Here is a 27,595-nt window from a genome sequence, read left to right on the forward strand (position 1 = left end):
CCTGGAATCTGTCCGCTCCTGTATATTCCGTAAAGCACGCGCAAGTAGCAAGTCCTAAATTGCGATCTGTGCATCGCCAGTGGTCTACAATGTTCTTTCAGATGGTTCTGTAGGACCACAGTTGTGGGACGGGTGGATTAGCTGGGATTAGCTCCAGGCTGCAGTGGTGAGAGTTTATCTACTCGACACAAAAGGTGACAAAGATTTCAGTGGTAAGGTGCACACCTGGGAATAGCCACACTTCCCATTTCCCTCCAATCTACTTGGGCAGTACAGCTGCATCAGAGTGCAGAAGCAGCCAATTCATTGCAGCAAGAATGTAAAGAACAAGGAAACCGGCATAGTGGTTTCAACTTCAGCAGTAGAAAGGATAAATAACTAATTGAGGTGATTTGTGCTTCTAAAAGGGGGAAAGTAAAATAAATACCTTTTAAGCTCTTGGATTTATCTATATTTGATCATTTTTGGTTATGTCAACATGTCAGTATTTTCTTATGGACTAAAATTTGATTTTATTGATATTTCCTTACGATTATCTTATATTATTTCATGCAAATGCCTTAGAGGTTTTTTCTGATTAAGTGCCATATAAACCTTGTTAAATAAAACAAGACACCATTCAACCACAATGGAGCATTCTGAAGTCCTACTGATGTCAGTGTGAGAATTAAGTCTGTATGTCAGTTGCATTGAAATCCACACCTCAGTTAAACTTGGATATTACCGGGCTTCAAAAGTGCTCATTTTTTGGCAAATTATTCCCCTTGTTTTTTAAAAAATAAAAATAAAAATAAATTGAAAGCTGAACTAATTTCTGTAAGTTTGTCCTGCAAACTGCTACTCATTTTCCCACTTGTTTTATTTACTTGCAGTGGGGCACAGAACTTCAGCCTTATTTATTTGAGAACATATTTCTAAGCCTGCCTTCCCTGAAATGTAGTCCAAGGTGCCTAAAAATAATGGAAAATTAAAACACATTGTGTTCCTTTGGGGGGGGAAAGGAAGAAGAACCACACCAACAACTTTCCGCTTGAAATTATGTGTTGTGTATATGCGAATGGTGTTTGTGAGAGAGGGGATATCTGGTTTGAATTGGGCTCTCTCCCCCCCCCCCCGTCCTTTTTTTGGCTAGAGACATACCCTGATGAAAACTGAAGTACTGTAAACAAAATGAAGTATTTACATCGTATTTGAACATAAGCTCTCTTCCTCCCTCCCCCCTCCCCCCAGACAAAGCTGCAGCTTGGATGGAAATTGTTTAGTTCCATCATGGCAAATTTAAAACGTTTGGACTGTGAGGCAGGGAGTGTCTGAATTTAGAAAAAGATCTCTCTCTCTCTCCCCCTTGCCTTTCTTCTTTTATTTTTAGAAAAGGGAAAATACTGTTGCATTAGCTGAGGACATAAACTTTCTAGAAAGCAGAGGAGGGGATGTGAAACTACGGAGCCGGATTCAAGCAAGATTAAGCAGGGAAATGAATGGCATTTGGAGAGGGGGAAATTCTTACATTTCGCCTGGGTCGTACACTTTAATTTCTGCTATCAGGAAATAACAGATCGGATTCTCCTTTACGTCGGACAAAACTCTACTCGCTGGAGCAAGCTGAGAGACTGACTGGAGGGTAGAGCACGCATAGGATCGGCCTTTAAAGCCGCAATCCTAGCTAGGCATTGATAGGAGGGAGTCCGTCTTGAAAAACTCAAATATGCTCACTAGGCTCAGCATTACAGACGGCTCCCTCTCCCCAACCTCTTTCCAGAAATCAAGAACACATTTTCAGCATTTCCCCCACCTCGATCCCTCAGACAGGGAAATTACCCACTTCTGTCCTATCACGTTTCAGAAAATTAAACATCTGAACAAAATAATCATTAATAACCGTGGATTTATATTGCTTTGAGGGCGATGATAAGGAAAGGACGTGGCACAGGGCGATATCGACAGGCTGGAGCATCCAAATCCAGTAAAAGAAAGATTTAAATCAAACTTGACAGAGTTTTCAAGGTGATAGTCCGTATGTTTATGTAAGGTTTTATAATGCTGCGCGTGCTTCGCCTCTTATCTTTCCACAACACCCAGGTAAAGTAGGTCAGCGTTAGTCCTTTCACACTGCAAACTGGTAAGGGAAGAGCCAGCTCTCCTCTGCATGTTTTCTGAGAAGGCAAACCTAGAGAGTAGCAGGAAGCATCAAACCCATTAAAGAAAACAAGTTTATAGCTTCTGTATCTAGTTTCTGCCTGGTTATCTTCCTACTTCTCTGACGTCCTCCAAACTAGATTGCAGATTCAGTTATCTCTGCCCGATCGCAGAGATGAGAAAGCAAGGTTCTTTCTTTCTTTCTTTCTTTCTTTCTTTCTTTCTTTCTTTCTTTCTTTCTTTCTTTCTTTCTTTCTTTCTTTCTTCCCAAATGCCATTCATTTCAAAGGGGCTTGGCGTTGCTTAACCTTGACTGGATCATGCCTCATAGTTTCACACACACGCCCCTTCTAAAAAGTATGGCTCCTCTGTTAATGAAATAATGTATTCCTTCTTTTCTTTCAGAAAGCTGTTTCACAAGTCCAAACTGTTTAAATTTGGAAAAAAATAAAAAAATAAAAAAATTCCTTCCAGTAGCACCTTAGAGACCAACTAAGTTTGTTCTTGGTATGAGCTTTCAGGTATTCTTCAGATACCTGAAGAAGTGTGCATGCACACGTATCTGAAGAAGTGTGCATGCACACGAAAGCTCATACCAAGAACAAACTTAGTTATTTAATTTTTTTGTTTTGACTATGGCAGACCAACAGGGCTACCTACCTGTAACTGTGTTTAAATTTGCTTTGCGACTGCACCAGGCGATTTTCATGCGAGCTGTTGAGTTGGGTCGGGGGCTGAGAGTTAGCGTCCCGATGGCAGAAGGTGCTACTGAACCTGGGCACTTCTAAAACAGAGTTTAGCCTCTATGCACATGTATCTGGGAATAAGTCCCACGGAGCTCAATGAATGAGCGTTACTTCTGCACAGACCTGCCTAAGGCTCTGCTCTCAGACTCGCCCACCCCAAACCTATGCATGTTTAGGCAGAAATAAATCCCCTTGTGTTCAATGGGGCTCAATCCCAGTTAAATGGGTGCAGGATCAATGCACCTGCCATGTGTCCTCCCAGCTAAAGGAAAGGCCCACACATTTAATAATAATAATAATAATAATAATAATAATAATAATAATAATAATAATAAACACCCTGGGGAATTTGAATTCATGACTTGGTTTGCAATGCAATGCCATTGAAAGAGGGCTTTAGACAAACTGAAAGCTGCAAAAGATGGAACTCCTTTTCCTCTGCAGTTGCTAAAAGCACAGGTGCCCCCTGTTCACTTGCCCCCCCCCAACTACTATCTTCAAATCCTTCCTTAAAACTCAGTTTTCCCATTAAACCTTTGACACAGGCTCCTAGCTTCTAAGCTCTAGCTCAGCCTAGGTGCAGGTGGAGCAACCTCTCATCGCTTGCCTCTTTACAGTGGATCAGGGAAGGGGACTTGCTCGCAGCAGGCAAGGCAACTGCAGTAGCAACTGCATGAAGTGATAACAAGGCTTTCAAGTTTTCTGGTGCTTATGCCAGATTAGCATAGAGCATACTGTAAAAATAACATTGATTTACCATGCAACCCTAACTGTAGCTGCTCAGAAGTAAGCCTTATTGGGCTCATTGGGGGCTTACTCCCAAGTAAGGCTTAGGACTGCACCCTTACAGTGTTGCGCTGTCAAGGGCCTTCAAGATAGTTGAGATGATGTACTTGTGTTGCTAGAACACTGCAAAAAATTAATGCTAAGTAAGTGCTAAATATCAACAAAAGTATAATCATTTCTGGGGAGGGGGGTGTAAATGAGAAGACAATCTGGCTTTATGCTAAAGCATGTTATGTCCATATAACCATTCCTGTCTGATCATGTTTCAAGGAGGCTGGGGTTGTTCTTGGGCTTGTTTCTAGCCACAGCCATCCCTGGATGATCATGTGGGGGTAAACACCAAATTTAGCACCCTGAACTTAGACTCAAAGTCCAGGCTTTCTAAAGAATAATCGTATGGAAGCAGGCCCCACTGTGCCCAGAGTGAATAGCTGGGATCCTGAATGGGTTTTCGTCAAGGTGAGTCCCACTGAAATCTATTGGACTTGGTCATTTATTCAATTGAAAACTCTATTATTAATATTATTATTTATATCTATATAGCCTAGGGTTTCCCAAACTTGGGTCTCCAGTGTTTATCGGACTACAACTCCCATGACCATTGGTCCTGTCAGCAAGGGATGATGGGAGTTGTAGTCCAAAAAACGCTGGTGACCCAAGTTTGGGAAGCCCTGATATACAGACTCACTCATCAGTAAAGATCCCCTGGTGCCTTATGACAAAATAAGAGGAAACTATTTAGCCCCATTGGTATCAGGGATTAGCAAACATGTATATTCTTCCCTAGGTGCAAGACTATTCTCACCATTCCCTAAATCCAATAACTTCATTTTCGGTGGCCATGGGTTGGTTATGATTGCACTGTGCCTGGTCCCTCTGAACTGAATGGGTTTACGGGACGGGATAATTCAGGGGAGCTTGAAGCAAGCATGCAGAGGATCCGGCACACCTCTCTCCTGCTGCAATGGAGAAAACTTTGAAGCGCCTACACACTGGGCTGGATCGTGTCCCAAGTTAGCTGGTGTTTTAAGTTCTCACTAAGCTTTAATTAACTAAATAACTAATCAATGAGGCCCAGGGTTGGTTCTTAGTCTACAAAGGATAGAGCAGCCTCCAGATCTAAAATCAACATCGACAGTCAAGGCTACGCTACGGAGTTTTAATGAAAAATACTGGCTAGAATGTGGAAGCGCTGCGTTTCCACCTTCTGGAGGCTTTCTTCCCCCAATAGGAAGCTCCTCGGGGCAGGAGCCTGTCTGGTTTCCCCTGACTTTATAAGGCACCACTGTGCACTGATGAAACTGTATTGTTCCTATTAGTAGGAGCACCAGAAGAAAAATAAAAATAAAAGCCGATTTAGTTGCTCATTTACTTTTCGTTTCTTCGCTTGGTGGGGATGGGACAGGTAAAGGAATGCTCTTTGTTTTAGGAGGACCTTCTTTAAGTTCATCCAAGACCTCCTAAGTAAGTTGGGTAGCCGCGCGGCAAGCAAAGGAGGCCTTTCAATTAAAGCAAAAGTGCAACGACAGGCAGAAATCCAATAGGTGAAGCCATGGGCTAGGGCAAGTTTTACCTGCAGAACTTGTGTCGGCTATGCTGCCGGCAACACCCAGCGGGTTAAAGTGAAGGGGAGAAAGGCGCTTCTAAATGAACATTCTGTTCAAAAATGGTGAAAACGTCGCAGGTGACAGATGGATCTGGGCTGGAGACGCAGCGGGAGGCAGAAATTTAGCAGGTGGGCTTACCCCACCACTTTGCTGCATTTCCGAGCCCTACCTCCAGAACTTCTGCCTGCTAGACACCAGCCCGGATTACATAGGAGCCAACTCCTAGGGGCCGAGGTCCCAATAAAATAATTGAGCCCCATCCCACAAAGTTGAAGCGAATTCCCATTCAAATAGTGTGTGTGCCAAATTATGTAGGGTGGGGCTTACCTGCCCCCTATATTTTATTCAAGTTGACAACTCAACTCCGCGGTTGCCTTATTATTTTTTTCTTGCCCCCCACCTGCGTTTTTAAATTCAAAGAGGGGAGACATGGCAGCCCAGGTAGATATCCATCAGCTCGCCACGAGGCTTGCCAGATGATTATCCAGGAGTTGAAACCAGAAGGAATCAGAGCTAGCAGGAAAAACGAGGAATGCTCCTGCTTAAGGGGGGGGGGGCGAGAGAGGGATTGAGAGAGCAAGAGAGAGTAGATGAGCAGGTATCTGCGCAGGCGCCTAGTTCAGCCTCGCCGTGTGCCCAGGTGGAGCGCTTTGGCTGGGACTCCAGTTGAAGAGGCAGCTGCGTGGGGTTTCAGTCCCCCCGCCCCCCCTGCCGTCGGTTCCTGCGCAAAGCCCCACCGGGTGGCTCATGTCTCTGCTAGGGAGGATCGACTGGCAAGTAAGTCGCCTTCTTTCCTTGTTTTTCTCCCCGCAGGATCTTTGCAAGTTGTGGAGGCGGTGCGGGGTTTGGCTGGTGGCTCAGAATGTAGGTAGGAGTCGGTCGGGGATGATCAAGGGTCGCTTCAGGCGGCAGGTCTTGCTCGGCTCCTGGAGCTCTGAGCCTTCCACAGGTTAGAAGTTCCTCGGAGGCTCCACAGAAGAGCTCGGGTTGTGTAGGGGGAAGGGGAAGGGGTTTGAGGAATTTCTTTCCCAAGGCGGAGAACCTCGTGGCTTTCCGAGGAACTTCTCGCGCACGTGGGAGAAAGTCTGGTCCAATTCACTTTGAACAATGCGCCCACATATATATTCTTAGCATCGCACCCCATTGAGGAAAAAGCAGGGAGAAGACTTAACTTTCACGGAAAGCTGCAATCCTTGCACTCCATTACCCCGGAGTAAGTCCTATGGTACTCTGAAACCGCCCGATCCGGTGCGCGCGCGACTCGGAGACGGAGTGTTGTTCTAACTGACTCGGAGTAAACGAGCATGAAAAAGCCGTCGCTTGAGTTCAACGGGACTTACTCCCAAGTAAGCCTGCCCAGGGTTGCAGCCTTAAGCCTCTTTGCATTCCTGCCTGCAAGCCCCCTTCTTTAGGGGCAGGGGGCGCCACGTTCTCTGCAGTGCCCCCAACTCGCTCAGCCGCGCTGTAGAATGACAGCTCAGATCGGCCCGAAGCCAAAAGTCTCCGGTTCCAGAGAATTGTTGATGGGCCGGAGCGGCTGAGCTATCTTAAGAGAGTAACACGTTGATTGTGACACAAGCTTTACTGGTCCATAACACATTTCTTAGTTTTTAAAGGTGCCACGAGACTTTTTCTTCTGGTTTTGCTGCAACAAGCGGCAAGGCCGCAGCCCTAGCCTGATTTACTTGGGAGTAAGCCCCGTTGAATTCAATAGGGCTTACTTCGGAGTAGACACGGCTAGGATGGCTGTGAGTGGGGAGGAATGCATACTTTATCTTAGACAAGGGCAACTTCTGAAAAGACTTGTATTCCACTTCGTTTGACTGGTCCAGGAATGCTATAAAGTAGCTAGTCTTTAAGGCGACCCCAAAGATTCTTCTTGCTCTCCAGCGGTTACTGCAAAACAGCAAGTTAGTCATAAGAAACCACCGAAGTTAAAAACCATGCGCGCCTCGGAAAGCCTCTGTAGAGACAGCAAAAGGAAGGTTTATCTGGAATTAGGAAGGTTTTTCTGGAATTCGATGTATCATTCGATTTCCAGTGTCTGAACCCATTCGATCTTTTCCCTGAAGGAAATCCGTTCCTTCAGTCTAGCTATTTCTAGGCTTGTTCTACGAAATGATTTCAGTGCTTCCTGCAATCGATAGAGAATTAACATTCAGAGCGAGTAGGGAGGGGGGTCCGCCACTTCCCCCCTTCCCAGCTCCCGGCCCTGCTCCTGCGTTTCTCGCGCCAGCCTGAAGCCAAGTATTTCGGTGTCTGAAATTTGTCCTGAGGCAAGTGGGTAGAAGCGAGTCCTTTTGCAATGCTGGGCACTAGAGCAATTCCTCTGGCGTGACTTAAGAGTGCAAGCCTAACCATGCCTACTCGGAAGTAAGGCCCACTGACGTCAATGGGGCTTACTCCCAGGTAGGTCGGGGGTTAGGGTTGTAGCCTTAATTCTGAATAAATACGGGGGCGAGCAGGCTGTATGTATTATGAGCTTTGCATATCAGGAGCCGGGCTCGTTCAGAAACCCTAAAGATGGGCATTTAGTGATAACTGGAGCAAGGAAACTAGGTAAGCTTTTGAACCAAACAAATATCTTCGTCACGGTGTTTACCATTTAAGAGATTCCTTTGCCCGCAGTATTTTTGGTTGGGAATCCCCACTTCTTTCTATAGGGCAGGAAAATAGCAATGGCGTTTGGAACGCCTCTTTTAAGCACATGGTCAACCACCTGTTGCAACTGAGCAGCATCACCCTTGAATTAGGAACCTCCCAGTTACTATTCACATTAATTCTCACACACACACAAAATATCGGTTTCACCCTCAAATCCATCGTGGGTTTTCAAAAAGCGCCTGTCCGCCCAAGAATTCTCCTCTAATTTATCAACACGTCCATTGTGAATCATTTAGTTCAATGGGCATAAAATTTCCAAGCATATCACTTAGAAAGGGGAAAACATTAACCCACCCATCCCTGTATTTGAGAATTATTCCCCAGGAGCGTCTCTATGTGGCCAATTCAATGTGCGACTGTATGCAGTTACCGGTAAGCCTACAACCCCAGGCTTGCTTACCATTGCAGCCAGATCCATTGACCTCAATAGGGATTACTTACGAGTAGACATGTATGTTGTTGTTGTTTAGTCGTGTCCGACTCTTCGTGACCCCATGGACCAGAGCACACCAGGCACTCCTGTCTTCCGCTGCCTCCCGCAGTTTGGTCAGACTCATGTTGATAGCTTCGAGACATGTATAGAGGTATGGATTGGACATGGGCCTACATTTGCACGTCAAAAGCACAAATCTCTTAGTGTAAAAAGATACATCTTCATATTAATTATACTTCAGCATAATTACAGCAACATTTTTTTTAAATCACTGTGACAGAAGCTTTTAAAATATGCTAGAATTTTTGCACTGTCAGAGGCTTTGAACTGGTGTAAATATGTTCCACGGGACTTCAGTGTGCTTAAAATTGCAGGCTTTATCTCGAATACATATCCAACATCCACTTTGTTACTAAGAATCTCTCTGCCCCCCCCAACCCATTATTTGCATAGTGCTTTAGTTTCTTTGTGTATCATAATTAATGGGATGAGCTTCGACTGGGCTATAAATATATTTAGGACTGAGGATGCCCCAGTCCCATAGCGCGCAGGTGATGTCTCTGATTCAGGCAACTCCTATATGTATTACCATCTCTTTAGAGCTGAAACGTTAAAGTTTAGCTCTTGAATTTGGGAATGAATGGGAGAAAGAACGCCAGCATTAATTCCATCACTCGTCGCTGATACATTTAGAACAAGTTGGATAATTTAATTTGGGGGTGATGGTGGGGTTGTGCTGGAAAAGAGCCAAGCGAGCAGTGAAAGGAAAGAGGTACTTTGGGTGGGGTCGAGATCTTCAAACCTACCGGAGGAGGTATAGAAGAGGCACCCGGTGGTCCAAAGTTTTAAAAACAGTGGGAGTTGTTGTGTAAACGTAAAACTGGTTCTCAATTCTTTTCCGCGGATGTTCTGTCTCTCTCCCTCTCCCCCCCCCACCCTCTCCAGTGTGTAGGCAGGGTCTGCTAATTCAGGTGGTTGAGTTTTGAGGGACATGTTTTAAATTCTTACCCAAAGATCCCATTTCCTTAAGTTCTCATCTTGAAAATTTTACAGTACTTGGTTGTTGTTTTTTTAAACATGACTTGCTTTTGCCTGTACCACACCCATATGAAGGTTCCATTGAAAGAAGTGTGGATTATTTCTGAATGGATGTATTTAAGAGCTGAAGTGGGCAACCCTAAGATTTCTCACCTGGTAAGAAGACCCATTGAATTCAATGGGGCTTTCTTCCAAGTAGAGAAGCATAGGCTTGCACTCCTAAAATGGAATTAAATGCACATTGATTTGGGAGAAATTGGGCACAGTGGGGTTTACTTCTGAATGTAGGATTGGTATGACTTGTAATTTGATTTACAATTAATAACGATAGTTGAATTTCCTGAAGCCACTTTATAACTTCACAGGTAGCTCTGGAGGCATTTGTTTTAAGACATTTCTGCTTCACCTTCATGTCAATTTAAAAACAGCATATCGGACTCTGAGCCTATCTGCATTTTTAAGGAAGCAAGCCCCATTGATTTTAATTTGAAACGAATTAGCTACTGAATGGTATCTTTGCTTTTTCTACAAATGTATGCTGTCTCTTCTGGCAAAAACAGACAATAGTCACCGTTCATTCACACCCAAGCCCACAAAAGTTTGCACCATAATGTAATTTACTTTCAATGGCTGTCTTACTGCTTTAGTAAGCATATAGAGATTCCCAGTCTTACTTGGCGATTTCATTTGAAACGAGTGGGACTCAATTCAAGTTGGGAGTTTCCAAAAGGTGGGGAATTATCCTTCACAACCTTTCAAAGGAAATCAGCAGGACCACCCTAACCACCAACCACTATTCAGAAGTAAGTCCTATTGAATTCAGTGGGACTTGACCGCAGGTAAGTGGGGTTAGGATTGCAGCCTGGCTGCAGTCCTATGACCACTTGTCTGGGGATAAACCTCATTGAGCTTAATGGGATCAGACATGCATAGGATTGCACTGCAAGAACGCTTCCTGCACATGCTTACTCTGAAGTAAATGCCACTGTGTGCACTGGGACTTGCTCTCTAGTAAAAGTGCTTGGGAGCTGAAACATAATTCTGATTTTCTTTTCTTTTTTTCTTTTTTAAAAGGGTTGAACTATAACCCCCTCAGTTTTGAAACGTCAGCAAGGATAGATACTCGATCAAAGGTGCCCTGAACTTTGGAGCACCCCTTAAAAAGAAGGGTCAACGGGCACCCCTAATTTGGTTCTAATTAAATTTCAACCTTTAGGAGTCCCCCCCTCTCATATTTAGACTGTTCTGCAGGAGATCAAAATAAATGTATTTTAAGGGGATGATGATGATGGCACTTCTGAGGGGGTTTTAAGACTACCTCTGTCTTGCTTCCTGAGATGCCTAGCCTTAATGACGCCAACTGCCTGAGAAACGTAGAAGCTGAGTCAGCTTCACCTTTTTACGGTTAAACGAGGATTATTTTGCCCTTGCTGGGCCCCCCGTCACTGCTAGGATCCAGCACCTGCGTGCCAGATTGACAGATAACAGGGCTGGGGAGAATCATGCTGTGGTTAGCTCTTCTCTCCCCCTCCACCCCGACCTCCTTTTCCTTACCTGATCAGTGACATCGCTCTGAGAATCTTCACCTGGTCAGTTTCAAAGCTGGAAGGGCAGGGGGAGCTGTGAGCCAGATCGCAGGCTCACTTGAACAGCGTGCCTTTCGACTGGACCACTTCCGCGTTCCATTTGAGGAATCCCAAGTGGATGGGAGAAGAAAAAGGCACAGCTGAACAATATAAATCGATCAGTTTTATTCTAAAGAACTCTAAAGGGGGGAGTTTTCAATAAAAGGTCCAAGGGGTGTTATTTAGTGTGGCACCTTAAGCACTCCCCCCCTCCCCCAGGTCAGAGAAATCCAGAACGATTCCAGTTAAATACTTGAAAAGAGCTCTTTAAATTCCCCCTCTCCAAAAAGCTGAAGGGGTGTGTGTGTGTGGAATGAATGAATGAGGATAACTGCTTAGGTCAGAATGCTGCAATCCTATGCCAGGTCTGCTCAGAATTAAATCTTACTGAATTCAGACGCCTTACCCGCAGGTAACGGGGGCGAGTGGGTTACCAACCTCCCTTTCCAGTTAATGAGGCTCAGTTGTAGATACAGGAGTGCGACTGAACAGAGAAGAAAACTGATCGCCTTTTTAAAACAACACCATCCCTTGTTTACAAAAAGTGTGTTTCATCCTCCAGACGCCAAGTTAAACACTTTAAATACTTTTTTTTTAAAAAAATTATTTAATGCGAAAGGATGTGCGATCGTTATGCACACTTCCTTGTGAGCAAGCCCCGTTGGACTAAAGTGGGGCCCATTTCTGAGTAAACATGCGCTGTAAATCGCTTAGGTGCCCCATTAACTTCGTGGACCACGCCATAAAAAGCTTATAAAATCCCGGAGAGGGAAATCCAAATCGGAGGTCAATGTTTGAGTTTCCGGTGAATGGAACTTGATTGAAATGGAGCTAAGTGTAAAGAGAGTTCCCTGATTTCTATGGCATTTGACTTCCGAGGAAGTACGTTATGCTTAGAATTGCATATGGGGCACAGTCCTCTCCAGCTGACAACCTGTTCATATCTTGTTTGGAACGAAAGTGGACGAATGGAGAAAGGAAGATAACACGTGCCCCCTGAACACAATTTTATGGGAACCTCCATTGAGATACAGGAGTTTTTCCTTCAGCACAATGGACCCTGGGATCAGCCTATTATTTGAGAGAAATCCCATGAATATTAACTTCATTTTCTGTAAAACACCGGGAACGTCAGTCAGTGCAGAAAAGGCGGCATACGATTTTATTTGTAGTTTAAAAAAGTAACCAAGCAGTTAAAAACAGCCGTCTAGTGGCGCCTTTAAAAAGTTGCACACGTATCGTGGCATAAGCTTCCGTGGATTTAGATTTGTGTTTCCAGTACCTTTGCAGTGTAAAAACAAAATAATAAATAATAAAAAATAAAAAAATCTTCCAGTAGCACCTTAGAGACCAACTAAATTTGTTCTTGATATGAGCTTTCGTGTGCATGTGCTTCAGTGTAGTTTGCCTTTCGCTATATCGCTCGGCTGCCATCCTAACTCCGTTTACCTGAGAGTAATCTCCATTTACACCTGCGCTGCAGACCGGCGCACTTCCAAACTCTAGTGAGGAATACAAATTCAGGACAATAAATAACACATCTGATGGAAAACTTATTTGTCTCTAAAAAGGCACGCCGAACCCGTTTGCTTTAGCAAATCCCTTAAAAAGAAAGATGTGCATGCATGCAGAACGAGAGAGGTGTTTTAGGGTTTGTTAAGGGAGGCTAAAATCCAAGAGGATTGTATACTCAGCCATAATAAATGTGTTCGGCTATAGATGCCACAAGACCCCGTTTTTATACTCTACTGCAAAGAGCGCAGGTAGCTTTCAAAGTTCTACTTAGGGAGTCTGTTCCATTCATGTCATCGGTCTTAAGAATGTGATTGGATTTTATCTGCGCAGGTTGTAGGCACAATGGTGAGAGCCTGGCATTATCGTAGGTTACTGCGAGCCATTTGTGCTTTTTTTATTTTAAGTCTTAATCTTGTCAGTATCTTCCCCTTTTTGTAAATGTCCCCATCTCAGGAAGTCCGCGGTGCATTAGGGGAATGGCGTTAAGCACAAAGGATGCTTTTGTTCGTTCGCAAGCTTAAATTGTTAATATTTATTATTATGCTAAGTCGAGATTTCTCCATCTAATCAACCCACGCTGCAAACACAGGACGCTGTCGTTAAGGCTACTTGCCGGAGATTAGTTCTACCGTAGGGCGAGCTCTTAGCACCCGCCCAGGCTTGTACAGAAATCAGTTGGGGGAAAGAAAACCCCGCGCTTCGAGTCAACAAAAAACAAAAGGGAGTGTGGTGGCACCTTGAAGGACTAGCAGATCTGTTGTGGAAGTGGGCTCTAGCTAAAGAAAGCGTGCGCAGTGCGCAACAAGGTACTGTTCTACGTTTGGTATAGCAGGGCTGCCGAATAGAATTTTTGCAAACCGGTTTACCACCATTGTTAGGATTCTATTTATTTACAAACAAAGGCCTTCCCCGGGATTTAGTGCGCCTTACTCTTGTGTAAACGTGCATAAGGTTTGCAGTCTTCTGAGCCAGAAACGCTGCCCTTTTCTTTCCTATTCAATGAGTTTAGGATCAAGGCAATAGTTCCGTCTGATGTCCGCGGGTTGATAATCCGGACCGTGGGCATATTTGTAAGAAAGTCCCGGGAATCGTGAACGGTTGCTCCTGTCTCAATTGGGCCAGGTCCCAAATAATGATAGTCGTTTCTTGCCCAGGAAGAAGAAAAAAAATCTCATGTCATAATAAATCTGTCTTTAACGTACCGCAAAAAATCCCTTGTTGTGTTTGTGGCAGCAGCCTAAGGCTGCAAGCCTTTGAGTATTTCCCTAGGCGCGAGCCCCGTTGAACAGTGTCACTTACTTCCGAGTAGGCACTCGTGGGAATATATTGTAACAAGCGCGCACGATCCTTGGGGCCCAGCAAAATTGCTAACGGCGACCTAGCTTTGTATAGGATCAGGCTGCAATACAGCTCTTAACTTCGGCGGTAAAATGTGAGCCACTCGCAAACTATAAAAAGTAAAGGCAGCCGTCTCTGGGTGGCGGTGGTGGTTGAAGTTCATAAGGGGGTAATGCCTTTTATCAGACCAACCAAAATATTATCAAGTGGCGATCCAAGCTTTCCAAGTTCCCCAGGGACAGCCTATCAGACGTAAGATGTTCTTGAGCAAAGCACCGGCGGCTAAATTGTGGTGAGAAGCTGGCCTGGTGGAAGGGTATTGCCCTAGTTTATGGGTTTCGAGATTCATACACGATGCACATCAAAACTAGACTTAAAAGTGGCGTGCTGTGCGCAAGGCCTTTTAAAAAAAGGAGCGGATGGCTTCGCAGGAGCAGGCGAACGACCCAGATCAATTCCCTTTGTGGTTTCTCATCTAGCGGTGTATTCTGGGAACTATTAACACCTATGTTGGCTTCTCTTCTGTGACCCAGAGCAAACTCCCCCTTCTGCCTTTTTTTTTGGGGGGGGGGACGGGGAGGCAGGCGGGGGCTATTGCTGACTCGGTTTTCTTGTTCTCCGCTTGCTTGCTCTCTCTCCTTTTAATGCTTCTCAGTTTCCAGCTCTTTTCATCCGGTGGTTGGCTTGTTGTGCTGCCTGCATCCTCTTCTGACCAACGAAGGGTTAACTTTTTTTCTTGGCCCTTTTATTTTTTTAAAAAAACACTATTTTGGAGACCCTTCCGCGTCTCGGCTCCAGCTAGGAAACGTGCATGGCAGCTTGCAGCTCTCCCCGTCGTTTGCGTGCGCGCCCTGGGTAGACATTTGGCCCTTTCCCCGCCCCGTTGCTAGCCATGCGTGTGCGCCTTTGGGCAGCCTGGCGCTTTCCCAGGCGCGCGTGTGTGCGTCTTGGAGACGCTCCAAAGCCGAGAGCGCAAGGGGGCGCGGCTTGCCGAGAAGCGGCTTGCGGCTCCTTCGCCATTGGCTAGCTTGGCGCCGCCTGTCAGGGGAAGCCCCCCGCGTCCCGGGCCGTCCCTGGGGAGGAGCTATGCTAATGAGATTGCCATTAAGGGGAGCCGGTGAAAAGAGGCTCAGTCACTTACTTCCCGGGAAGTGAAGTTCTCTCCCCTAGTCTGCCTATATGCCTGCCCATTAAAACAGCCCTTTGAAGGTGGCGGGGAAGAGCTGCTCTTCCCCCCCGCAGTTGTTGGATTTACGACCCTTGGGCTGGGACGCCCTTTTGTTTTGTTTTTATTTTTTGCCCTCTCTGGTTTATATTTTAATTTTTGGGGGATACTGGACGCCATGTTGTGGAAACTAGCAGACAATGTCAAGTACGAAGAGGACTGTGAGGTGAGAGCTTAGGGCTGTGCATGGGGCTAGTCCTCAGTGGTTTGGCTGGGGTTTTCTTTTCTTGGACGGGAAACAAAAGGGCAGGCGGTAGGTGCATCCGCCGGTGGAATGGGGGTACTTGGATTGGAGCCTTTAAAGATGTGAGGATCCGTGGAAACAAGGGATTTAGAGAGAGTTTATTTCGAACAAAAAGAGGCACTCAAGCCAGGCAGCAAATAATTGAAAATCGGTGGCGTGGGGGGGGGGAGGGTTGCTTTCCTCATAAAGGAAAATAAGGCGCTAGTCCTATTGAGGCACAAACTGTAGAATTAATTGATCGAACTATAATGTCTTGGATGCCTTTATTGCATTCTGACTTTAAATTCAAAGAAAACCCTCTTTTGTGGGGCATGGGGTGCAGCAAGGCATTATAGAACGGGGCACTCTAAAACTTAAAATTAGTGCTTGGATCAAGTTAAGATGAGATGCAAGTTTGCATGGAGTGAGTCAGCTTTGCTGCGGGAGCTGACTTGAGGTGTTTGTGCCCTAATGAGATAATGAACCCCAAGCATTAAGTGGAAGTAATTGGATGGCGGTGTTTGGGTGCTTTCTGCTCTCTGGACCGTTTCGAACTCGCAAGTTAATGGTTCCGGATCTTGAATTGTGTGTTAAAATGGCAAGAACCTCCGAACAAGCCTCTTTCTCTCTTGTATATGCATCTAATAAAAAAGATGTTGCAACCAAGGTCATCAGAACTGGCGAAGAGCGGAGAAGCTGCCTGGGACGGGGGACGGACGTGATTGGCACCTCCCCTCTCCGCTTTGGAGGATGTGGCTACTGTCCTGGTCGCAGACTCTCGGTAGTAAGTTACTAAGCAGCACCACTGAATTCAGTAGGATTATGCCTAGGATCTTCCTAAAAATCGCCCAATATTTTTTTCGTTTGTGTGGCAGGGCTCCAATTCCTGCTTACTTCAGAGTAGTCCTACTGAAGCTAGCGGGATTTCCCCCGAGAGAAACGGTTCCTTCAAGTACGGTAGTTAGAGAGCTCAAGTGAGTCCCTGAGGGACGTTTTTCTTGTGCGTTGCACCCCCAGCAATAAAAACGCATAGCATGGTCGAGGTCCAGAGCGTGGAAAGCCGCGTTTGCGGAGCGTCTGGAATTCGTTCCAAGAGCGCGAAAAATGGAGACGGTATCCTAAGCGGCTGCGGTTCGGTGCGCCCTTAAAGCCCGGCAGTTGCGCTGAAATGGCATTTTAGATAATTCTAACGCCCCCCCTCCAAAACCTTCATTTTTCCGACGGTAGTGGTCCTATCCTGGGAAGTGAGTCCCCTGGAAGTCATGGGGCTTTCTTCTGAGTAGACACCTCTGTGTGTATCCCTGTTTGTGCAGAAAGAAGTACCTGGTCTCCCCAAAACTGTAGGACAGGGTAGATCTGCCCTCCCAGAAAACACTGAGCAGTGATTTCCCCCTTTTGTGCTCCGACGGCGCGGCGTTCAGGAAGGAGCGGAAACGCTTAATCCCCTCCGAGCTGCTCTTGCTCGCGGTTTTTTTCCTCCCCGAGGTGAAAATCAGTACAAACTTCCGCACGCTTTTTCGGCCGAGGTGCGTGCGCGCGCGCCCCGTCGGAAGTCCGCCCACGGCCGGGGGAGGGGGACTGAAGGAGGGAAGAGCGAGCGAGCGAGCGCCGGAGATCTTCCTTCGGCTAGGCAAGCGCTCCAGCCTGTCGGACGGGTTCTGCCCAGCGCGGAAGGGAGGCCTCTCGCTCCTTCTTTTGCCATGCGAGGAGGCAGCGAGGTAGGCAGGAGGAGAAGAGAGACAGAGGCCCCGGGAGGGGATGGCAGGAAGTCGGCGATCTTGGCATTGAAGTGGCGCCCGTGCCCTCTGGGAAGGCAGCTTGGCCCGGTTCCTTTTCCTCCGCAGAGAGAGATAAAAAGAGGTGGATGCCCACGCAGCCGAGTTATACTTCGAGGACGGCTGCTTGGAGGGTTTGGTGGGAACTCTGGCAGGGCTCCTTCCCCTTTAAATCTGTGCTCGGCGGGTGGAAGTTCAACCGGAGAAGCTTTGCACATTGCTCTTATCCATCCCGCAAAAGACCCCTCAAAAATGTGAAGCGGGGAGGACAACGGGCTGGTGCCTAAAGTCACTTTTCGCGTGGTTAAATTACTCCGCCCCACTTTATAGCCAAGGGCCTTGTCCCAACTGCAAGGGGGGTGCGTGTTTGCTTTAAGGGGGTTGGACTAGTTGACCCTTGCGGGCCCTTCCAACTCTACAATTCTATGGCTGGAAACTGGTGTGTTCTGATCCTCTCAAAGCCTTGTGAGGAGCTCGGGTTGCAGTTAATTCGGATTAATTAGTCCAGAATAAGGAGAGAGTTTTTTCTTTTTAAAAAGCCCTTTCGGGATTGCCCCCTATTACTTTCCATGTAGGGCTGCGGTAGATTAGGAGAGGCTATCTCCTCCCCCACACGCTTTTCATGTGAACATTTCGTGTAAATCCATTTAGGATCGCAGCGCGAACTGTATTGCACTGGGAATTCAGGCCTTCCTTCCCAGCGATGATGCAGAAGGTGCGATGCACAAGACGCTCATGTAGGTGGAATTTATTTGGGTGTTCTAAGGGACTCCCAGTAACCTGCTCCTCTTTAACACGTTTGCTGGGAAAACGTCTGTCCCACAGCTATGGACGAGGGCTGTTTGGATTTTCTCAGTAAAAGTGTGCAGCAAGATCCCAAACAGGTTTACTCGGAAGTAAGTTCCGTGTGCAGCGAGGCCTTCCTTCTGGTTGATCAGTGCACAGGGGGAGCGTGAATTTGGAATCGAGGAGGCCACGGTTTGAGATTAAACTGGGGGAGTTGAAACGCCACTTTAGGACTCCCTGCACCCCAGGCCAGTTACTGCAAAGTCCGCATCCCAATCCGAAATGGCCTTTTCTCGGGGAGGCTTCTACAGTCTTTGCTGAGGGAGGGAGATCCTACGGATTTGAACTGATCCCCTCGTAGAGCTGCACCTCTCTTAAAATGCACTTTTCGCTTGGTAGCGAATCATAGAGAGACAACGGGCAGTGCGAGCGTCTGGCATGTTTACTTGGAAGTAAATCCCTGTCGCCCTACTCTGCAAAGGTAAAGAGTGCAAAGGAGCTTGCAATCCTATACACACTGAACCTAGGGCTCAGTCTCGTGGATTTAAGCGGGACTGACTTCTGAGTCTTCATGCCCAGGATTTGCCCTACTATTGGTAAGGAAATGGCAGGGCCGCCTGGATGAAGATCTGGAAGGTGAGGTGTGCAACTTTCTTCTCCCCCTTGAAATGAGGTCCGCGTTCGCTTCCTTCCTGAAGGCTTCGGTGAAATCCAGCATCTAAAAGTGCGCTTTGGCTTAAAAAAATATCTATGAAATCCTGAGCGCGCGTTCTAGACCGCAAGTCTTTGCTAAGCGTTCCCTTTTCACATGGCCTCCGCGTCTGTTTTGGGTGCCTGCGATAAGTGAGAGAAGAAAAAGCAAATATACCTCTGAGCGGGTACAGATTATTTTCTCGGCAGTCTGACCTATTCTTTTCCCTGCGATCAGATTTTGTTGAACGCCCAGAGAAATGTGCATAGGGACATGAAAATAATAATAATAAAATAATAATAAAATGAAATGATGGCACTGTCAGGTTATCCTTCAATCCCCCTCCACCCCCCGGGTCATTCTATTTCTGATGCCTTTGAAGGTGGCAGAGTCTCCCTCCCGCCTCTGCTCCATTGGTCACACCGCAGCGTCTCTGGCTCCTTCCAGAAGCCGCTGCCGCCCCCGTTTCCCTTCCCGCAGGGTCCCCGTCGGGATCTCCATTCTCTTCTGATTAACCCGCCCCTGTTAGTTTAACGAGCGTGGAGGGAGAAGCGGCTTTAAAAACCCCCAGGATTATCAGTGTGGTTTAGACATGCTTTTAAATTGCTTGGTGTTTTTTTGTCGAAAAGTTTAATTTCATTCATTCATTGATAAATGCTGCCTTGAGGTCCCGGAGAATTTTTTTTTTTTTTGGCTAAATGATTCGGGGTTTCAAGATTGCATGTTTGCTTTTTAAAGAAATCAGTACTGGAAACTGGTAGTTGTTTTGTTTTTGGCAGATTTTAATACTCTGCTCTCTCCCTTCTTAACAGGCGCCCTGGGCAGTGAGTTATATTAACTTTTCAATGGCCACGGGAGGGGGGTATTTTTTAAATTAACTCTTGTGATGGGCATAGGAGTGTTGTAAGACATTTCCCAAGACAGTGGATTTGTACTTTAAGACAACGTGAAGGTAGCATTTGTTTATTTTTAAGGAGGGGAACACTAATAGACATCAAACTTGTAGTCACCAAATTTTAAATCTAGGCTTTCTAGGTAGTAAGGAAAGTATGCATATTTCTTTATAACAAATGGGGGAAATTTCCTTCGTTCCACAGTATTGAACAAATTGATTACCCTCTGCCCACCCAATCTAAGCAAAATAAACAAAAAGCAAACTCAAAATTTACAGTACTGTACTAAACAAATTTTCTCTGTAAGTAAGATCCATTGAAATAAATGGGTTTTTTCGTTCAAGGACATGCACTTTGATCTAAGTATATGCAAAAGCCTCCCAGCCGTATGGCAGGAAGCCCAAAGTGCAGTCCTATGTACACTTTGGGAGTCCGTGTACTCTGTGGCACTTACTTCTGAGTAAACAAGTTGTAGGCTTGGCTTTACTCTTCTACCTCCCCTTCTTTCCCCCATTTCTCCATTGATTTGAAACAGAACTTAAAATTAAATTAGTGTGTTGACTTAAAAGTATTTGTATTTATGAAAGAGGCGGGAGGTTCCTAAAAACCAAATGCATTGCTGAAAATAAGATGATTTGAACTTTCAGTGGGTGAGTGAAGCTGCAGTCCTAAGATAAAATTTAATTTAGGTCCCTCAGGTGCTAGTATATCATTTCCCCCTACCTCATTCAGGGTTAGACTGCAGTCTTCAGACTGCTTGCTTCGAAGTAAAGTTCTTAAAAGGGGGGGGGCAGAGAAGATATTTTAGACTCATCCAGAGAGTTTCCTTGTACAGTAACTGCTACTTCAAATGGGTCATTTGGAGGACTATGACTAAAAATCCTTGTGTGCCAAGTAAACAATAATAAATTGAAGCCTGCAAGGCTTTTGAAGCACAACCCTATGCATGTCTACTCAGGAGTAAGATCCATTGATGCCAGGTAAGTGTAACATTGCAGCCTAACTTGCAGTGCTACCTTGCTCTGAAAGACAGAATGTACCACTAAGATTTGTCGATTTACAGTGGACCTTGCTTCCCGATTTTTCCTTTAGATACTGGGATGCAAATGTGCTGTTGGCTCCTTGAGTGGGGCTACCAGAGACCTCTCTCTCTCCAAATATCCTCCTTTCAGGCTGGTACCTCTTTTATAGAAATCAACTTCCTCCACTTTGCTCCCCCCACCCAGTCCAGACCCTATGATATCTTGGACTGATGCAGGATCTTTCTTTCTACAGGACCGTCACGACAGCAGCAGCAATGGGAACCCCAGACTGCCCCACCTCTCGGCCGTCAGCCAGCACTTGTACAGTCCGGCACCCCCACTTTCCCACTCGGGGGCCTCCGAGTTCCAGCCCCCTTACTTCCCGCCCCCGTACCAGCCTCTGCCTTACTCCCAGTCCAGTGATCCTTACTCTCACCTGGGCGATCCTTTCTCCATCAACCCGCTCCACCAGCCGCCGCCGCCTCCCCCCAGCCAGCAGCAAACCAGTTGGCCCAGCCGCCAGACCAGCCAAGACCACTCCAGTTTGTCACACCACGCTCGGTCTGGTTTGGTCCCCCATCTCCCGGCTCTGGAAAGCGGCTCTGCTGGGGTGAGAAGGGAAACCTACAGGCGATCTGAGCTTCTCCTGCCTCACGGTCATGGTCTCGATGCTTCCAGCTTGGCAGAGAACCTAGGACTTCATGAAATGGCCCATCAGATGGAAGAGGTGCAGGTAAAGATTGGCGAAAGTGATAAATGGCAGTTCTGGATGCCCCACAGCCTAGAAGAAAAGCTTTGGTTGCCTTGCCAAAGCGAGTCTTCTTTAAAGGAAGGGACTGTAGCTGAGTGGTTGAGCATCCACAGGTTCAATCCCCTGCACCTCCAAATTAGGGTTGGGAGAAAAATACCGTCAGAAACCCCAGAGAGTTGCTATCCATCAGTGTAGACAATACTGAGCTAATATCCTGACTCTTTGTTGAGGCAGCTTCCTAAGTTCCATCAGGCCCAACAGAAAAGCAAAAAACCTGGAATGTGAGCACCAGTAAATCAAATGTGGGAAACTTAAGGGCTGATCCTTCTTTATGCTTTTTATTTATACCTGACTTTCCTCGAAAGAGCTCAAGGCAGCATGCATGCCCCTCCCTCAGTTTGTCCTCACAACAACCCTGTGGGGTAGGTTAGGCTTGGAGATAGTGACTGCCCAACATCACTCCGTGAGCATTGTGGCTGAACAGGGATCTGAACCTTTCCAGTTCAGGTTTGGGGGAATCTGTGGCCCTCCAGATTTTGCTGAACTCCTGACTTCCCTGTCCATTGACCATGCTGGCTGTAGTCCAGTCATCTCCACACCACAATGAGGCAAACTCTTGCATGGAGGAGAATCATGTGCCCTGTATCTTGTTTCATAATTGGTCAGGATCCATAGTGCTTCAGTGATGATGATGATGATGTACTTGGTTGGTTATGTGTACAGGGTTTTAGTCCCCTAATTGAGGAATTGAGAACTTGTTCATTGACTTGACCAACATGGCCAGTGGTCAGGGAAGATGGGAGTTGTAGTCCAACAGCATCTAGAAGACCACAGGCACTCCTGACCCTACTTCAAAGCACTTCACATCCATTTCAATAATTTGCCTTTTGAGTTAGGTCAGAATTATCCCTGCATTGCTGAGTAGTGGCTGGCTTAGCAAGTTCACTGCAAGGAGAGATTTGGAGAGTCGCTCCTTCATTCTCTTACAGAGCAGCCCTATGCCTGCCTGCTCGGAAGTAAGATCCATTGGGTTCAATGGGACTTGCTCCCAGCTAAGCACGCATAGGATTGCATCCTTGGTTGTTATACAAAACGGATGCAAGAGAACCCCCTTCTGCATTATTGACCAGTGTTCCTGAAGCTCACAGAGATGTCACTGCAGTGTCTTATAGATTAAAACCAGTCACTTAAAAGTTCTATTCCTTGCACTTTGTTCCAAAATCCGCAGAATATCACCACTATGAAATAGACCATACAGAATAGGCTCTTTGGGGGGGCGGGAAACCCTGTAGACTGGAGCCCACCATTTTTGCTCAGCAAGAAGCTAGATCCGTTTACTAATTTGCAGAACAAACCCTGTACAGATCCATTCCATGCATTTAAAGGGCATCCAATGCACATTTTAAGCCCACGACTTCCCCCGAAGAGTCCTAGGAGCTGTGGTTTGTTGAGGGTGCTAGGAGTGTGTAGCGGTGTGAGGGGCAAACTACACTTCCCAAGATTCTTTGGGGGAAGTCATGTGCTTTAAATGTATGTCAGGTGCCCTTTAATAATTTTACGCTGTGGCGTGGCTCTCCTTCCTCTTTGTCCAACATCTCTTTCCTCCAGACTAAAGAGAAGGTAATCGGTCCACAAAACTTTACAATGGTCCCCATTTCAGAAGCCAAATTAGGGCAGCAGAACTGCAGTTTCATTTCTTGTGCACACTGCAATCCTTAAAAGCCTTGGGTGAAATTTATCTCTTACTAGTCGTGCTGAAGTCCTGGTGAAATCTGTTTGCAGTTAAGAATGGAGCTGCAGTCCGAAATGTGCAGGAATACCCTCTGAGAAATAAGCTAAGTCAATGGGACTGAATTCTGAGTTAGCATCAGGAATGGGCTGCGCACACTAACTTGCATGAAAAGAAAGTGCCACTGATTTCAGTAGGGCTGGCACCTCTGTATGCATTATTAAGAGAAGACTGTACACCCGATTGCTGGTCTCTGGTGGGCATCCTATTGGAATAAAAGGCTCTTCTTGCAATTAATATGTTTAGCCTTAAAGTTAACCCACAGTCCCGCAGCTTTTGATTGGGTTCATAGCCATTTGGAGGAAAATAGCATTGTGTATGTGCATTTCTTGTAGTGGGGGGAGGTGGGCTGTATTTTCTTTATTCCACAATTGTGTCCTAAAAATTTCACATTCTCTCTCCAGCATGTGGAAGATCAGCATTTATTAATGCATGACCAGACAGTCATTAGAAAAGGTCAGTAAATCTGCATTCTCCTGTTGGTTTTTCCTCTTGTCGTCTTTTAAAAAAAGATAAGGATTTCTAACTGATATAAAGGCTAGTTTCATAGTGGTAGATTGTTTTGGAAAAAAAGATTTTCTTTCATGTGGCTTTCCCTCCCCCCTTTTTTAAAAAAATGAAGTTTCTGTAAACGAAAAAGTAGAGCTTCCCTACCCCTTTCCAGTTCTCTGCATGAGCTAGCATGTGTGCCGGAGGCTGTATTCCATATAACCCATTTACTCCAAAGCAAGTAGGTTGTGGGTTTGACTGGAGTGTGCATTTGTTTACATACAGATGCTTTTAAAGGCTGTTAAAAAAAAATCCAGGACGTGGAATTTGGGACTAATAAAATGGGTTATTAAATTTTCTTGTGGAAACTTTAAAAACTAGTCTGAGCTGTAATTTCCCCAGGAACAGCAAATCACTGTACTTGCCCATACCAGGATAATTTTTTCCTGGTGCAACATTCACACGGGTGAACTGTTGCTTTTTAAGTGTCGACATGCTGTTCTATGGGAAACCAGTTGCTTCCCCTCTCGAGATTATCACCAAGTTATGGTTTTGCACTGTGCAGATTACAGTATGATTATGTTAAGGGTCTCTGAAATGAAAGAGCTTCTATCCCCTGAGCCTGTAAGACAAAAAATCTAAGGCTATTGCAAGTACTTTCGAATTTTTTGGTTCCCTTTTCATATGGTCTTTTATTTGGAAGCGAAGCAGGAGTGTTTGGCTACGCAGGTGAATTATGGAAGAATTTTCAAAAGCTGATTGGGTGTCGGGAAGAAATGTTCTATTGATCTAATCTGGGGAAGAGTAGATGCGGATCCCAAGTATTACAGTAAAGGCTGGAGAAAAGGTTAAGAGCTTTTGCCTGTTGTCAAATTAACCAGGGAATTCCACTGTTTTGAAGCAAAGGTCTTTATTCTCTCCTGCGTCTCGGAGTTCACCCATGTTGCTTTCCTTTCCTTGTTAGAAAGGGAAGACTTGTCACTACTTCCATTAATGACCTTGGGGGTGGGCGGGGGGGGGGGAGATCACTGTTGAAAGATACAGGCAGATACACAGATAGGTACAGGCAGGCATGGAGGGAGAAAAGTGAAATTGCCTTCAGACTTTCTAAGCAGGGAGGAATGGGTTAAGCTTGCTGTCCTATTGCTTCTAAATGGATGGGCAGAAGGTTTGCTTAGGATTTATCCACAGTGAAAAGTTTTCATTGGTGGCATTTATTTATTTTTAGGGGGGGACTGATGTGGGGGATACTAGGGTAGACGAACTCCTTGAATCTTGTTCTCTGTCCTTTCCTCCCCACTACGTTGTTTAAAAATAATAATCAAAGGAGAGTTTTGCCTCAAAAACCTCAGGGTGACTTGGAAAGGAAAAATGTGACTGAGAAAAAGCATTTTTTTTTTTGCGCTGTAAACTGTGCTGATCTGAGAATTAGCTCACGGCAGAAGTATTTTCTTTTTTCTCTTTTGCTGTCAGCTTCATGCCGCTTGAGAATCTTCCTCTTTTGATAAATAAAAGTATTGGGCCTGATTGTTAAACCGTTTCCTGGTCCATACATTATAAGGGGGGGGGGAGGGGACACCGGCCTTTGATTTGGCAAAACATGACTGTTTCTCAGGCAAATGTAAGATAAGTTCTACTGACTTGCTTCCTTTACTACAATTCCTGCATTGCAACAGTGAATTTATGGTGGCTGCTTACAAATCCCCCCCCTCCCCATGCAAAAAAGCAGGGAGTGCATAACTAAAGAAAGAGGATATAGATTTGCATGAAATATGCAAATGTAGATATGGAAAATAATTACTGTAAGTTAAATAAATGCAATGATCTCACCATAGTGGGAAATACCTTTATGCTTGCTCAGTCTGCTATCTAGGTGAGGGGTAGATTCAAGGTTGATGTTCTCCCACCTTACGGTTCTTTGTTGTTAAACTGGGCTGGAATGGAGCAGCTGTTCAGAAAGAGGATTTCCCTCTGTCAAATAGGGCATGCAGCCACCCAATGCCATTTCAGGTTTCAGAAAAAGGAAGGGACAAAGAGGCATCACTTCCTTAGTTAAATGAAACTTTAGCATTTTATAGCAACAATAAAACCGAGCATTTCTGCCAGAGAAAAATAGGCTGCATTGCTGCAAACTGGAAAAACAGTTAAGCATGCATATGTATGTATTACTCTTTTATCATTAAATAATAATAGTAGGAGTGCATCAAATGTGGATGGTCTTCTACATTTTTCACTTTCTTACTGAATAATTTGCAGTAAAAAGTTTCAGCTGTTCTTCATGAGAACCCCATTGGGAAATGCATCTTAATGGGTTAATAAAACACAGTGGATTTATGATGTCTAATAGATCTATTAAAATGTTAAGTGATTTAGACTTCCTTAAAGGAAAACCCAAAAGTGGGGAAAACACACACACACCATCCTCTCCCCCCCCTGTATATCTTGGTTCTCCTAGGTCCTATTTCATTAACAAAAAACAATGCATTAGGTCTCCCTTGCCAGAAGGATGGACTTATTGGCGTCGTGATCAACCCCAACGAAGTATTCTGCTCTGTTCCTGGGCGGCTTTCTCTTCTCAGTTCGACATCTAAATACAAAGTGACAGTAGCAGAGGTTCAGAGAAGGCTCTCTCCTCCAGAATGTCTCAACGCTTCGCTGCTGGGAGGGGTTCTCCGAAGGTAGGAGGCTGCGATTTCCACCCCACTCTTCTCTCCTCCTCCTCCTCCCCCCCCGTCAAAACTATTCCAGTGACTAGAGCTTCTCATGCAGCCTCTTAAGCCAAACGGCATGTAAATACCATTTTTGTGTCTCGACAATTTTGCGCAGGGAGAGAGAGAGTGAAACCCAAACGCTGCATCCTAATGCAGTTTATTTCCAAGCTCTGTGTTCACGCTCTTCTTTCTCTTTAGCGCCCCTTGCATTTCCAGAAATGAAAAGTGCTATAACAAGTCTAGAAACAAGTTCTCTTTTTCCTGTTAATATGACACGTTGCTTCTCAGTCTACAAAAAGAGAATCTTGCACCCATTATTTTCAGGTTTTCTTACTCCTCCTTCTGTGTACCACAGTGTTTAAATGGCGTTCACATAAATTAATAATCCGCTGATTCCTCAACCCAAGGGTACAATTTCCAGTTTGCTGTTAAGGATGCCAACTGGCCAAACTTCTCACACGCATAGATACATGCCTACACCCCGTGTCTTTAATAGCAAGCCAGAGGCGCAAAACCCGGCAGGTGAAGCTTTCTGAAGCAGAGTGAGCCATGCTCCCTGCTAATGTCTGTGCACTAAGCTGCTGTTAAAGGCACAGCTGCAGAGATAGATCAATAAGCTGGCAACCCCAGGGGGATCATCAGGGCAGCAGAACTTCGTTGGAAAGATGTCCAGGGTTCCTGCTCTGCGGAACAAGCAAGGGGGTCTCCAGTGCAGTTGGGGTTGGCTTACTGCAGGCATAGGCAAACTCGGCCCTCCAGATGTTTTGAGACTACAATTCCCATCATCCCCAACCACTGGTCCTGTTAGCTAGGGATGATGGGAGTTGTAGTCCCAAAACATCTGGAGGGCCGAGTTTGCCTATGCCTGGCTTGCTGCATTTTGAACTAACACATATTGTTATCTAAAGACTGGACCCTCCCTCGCCCAAGATCATGAAGTCTCTAGAGACTAAAATGACCTCTAACTGCACCCATGGAAAATTCTAACTTGGATAGAGATAGAGGAGAGAGATCTTCTGAGCAAGGTTCTTGGATAGGTTAAAACACACACACACACACACACACCCACACACCCACACACAGTGTATTAAGAGCATCTGTTGTGGTTACTTTCTAAAAAGAACCAGAGCTATTGGCATCCTTGAGGAATAATCACGAGCATGTGGTTTGAAACACCAAAGGGGTGTGCTGGAGAATCCAGCTCAGGTCCACCCTCCCCAATATTCCTCCTCCTCAAATGGCACTCCTGATTTCGAGGGCCTGGGTGGGGATTGCAATCTTGGTTAATATATCTATGCTTGTGCCGCAACAAATGCTCAACTTGATGCTCCATGCTTGTAAAAGGTTCAATT

The 27,595-nt window shown here is 45.6% G+C and overlaps 1 protein-coding gene across 4 annotated transcripts in view; it reads left to right on the forward strand.

Moving 5' to 3' along the window:
• The first annotated feature begins 5,886 nt into the window (after window positions 1-5,886).
• Window positions 5,887-27,595, forward strand: part of TFAP2C (transcription factor AP-2 gamma) — a 33,379-nt gene continuing 11,670 nt past the window's right edge. Inside the window, exons 1-4 of one of the 4 annotated variants that reach the window (XM_033153594.1) lie at window positions 5,887-6,052; window positions 20,757-21,236; window positions 23,448-23,499; window positions 25,988-26,210. In XM_033153594.1, coding sequence (XP_033009485.1) covers window positions 6,023-6,052; window positions 20,757-21,236; window positions 23,448-23,499; window positions 25,988-26,210 — 785 coding nt within the window. In that variant the 5' untranslated portion in view covers window positions 5,887-6,022. Of the gene's footprint in view, window positions 6,053-15,001; window positions 15,280-16,960; window positions 17,055-20,756; window positions 21,237-23,447; window positions 23,500-25,987; window positions 26,211-27,595 lie in introns of those variants that run through there. The other 3 variants (XM_033153593.1, XM_033153597.1, XM_033153595.1) reach the window with 3 other exon arrangements.

Source organism: Lacerta agilis, chromosome 6 (genome assembly GCF_009819535.1).
Source record: "Lacerta agilis isolate rLacAgi1 chromosome 6, rLacAgi1.pri, whole genome shotgun sequence".
NCBI lineage: Eukaryota > Metazoa > Chordata > Lepidosauria > Squamata > Lacertidae > Lacerta > Lacerta agilis.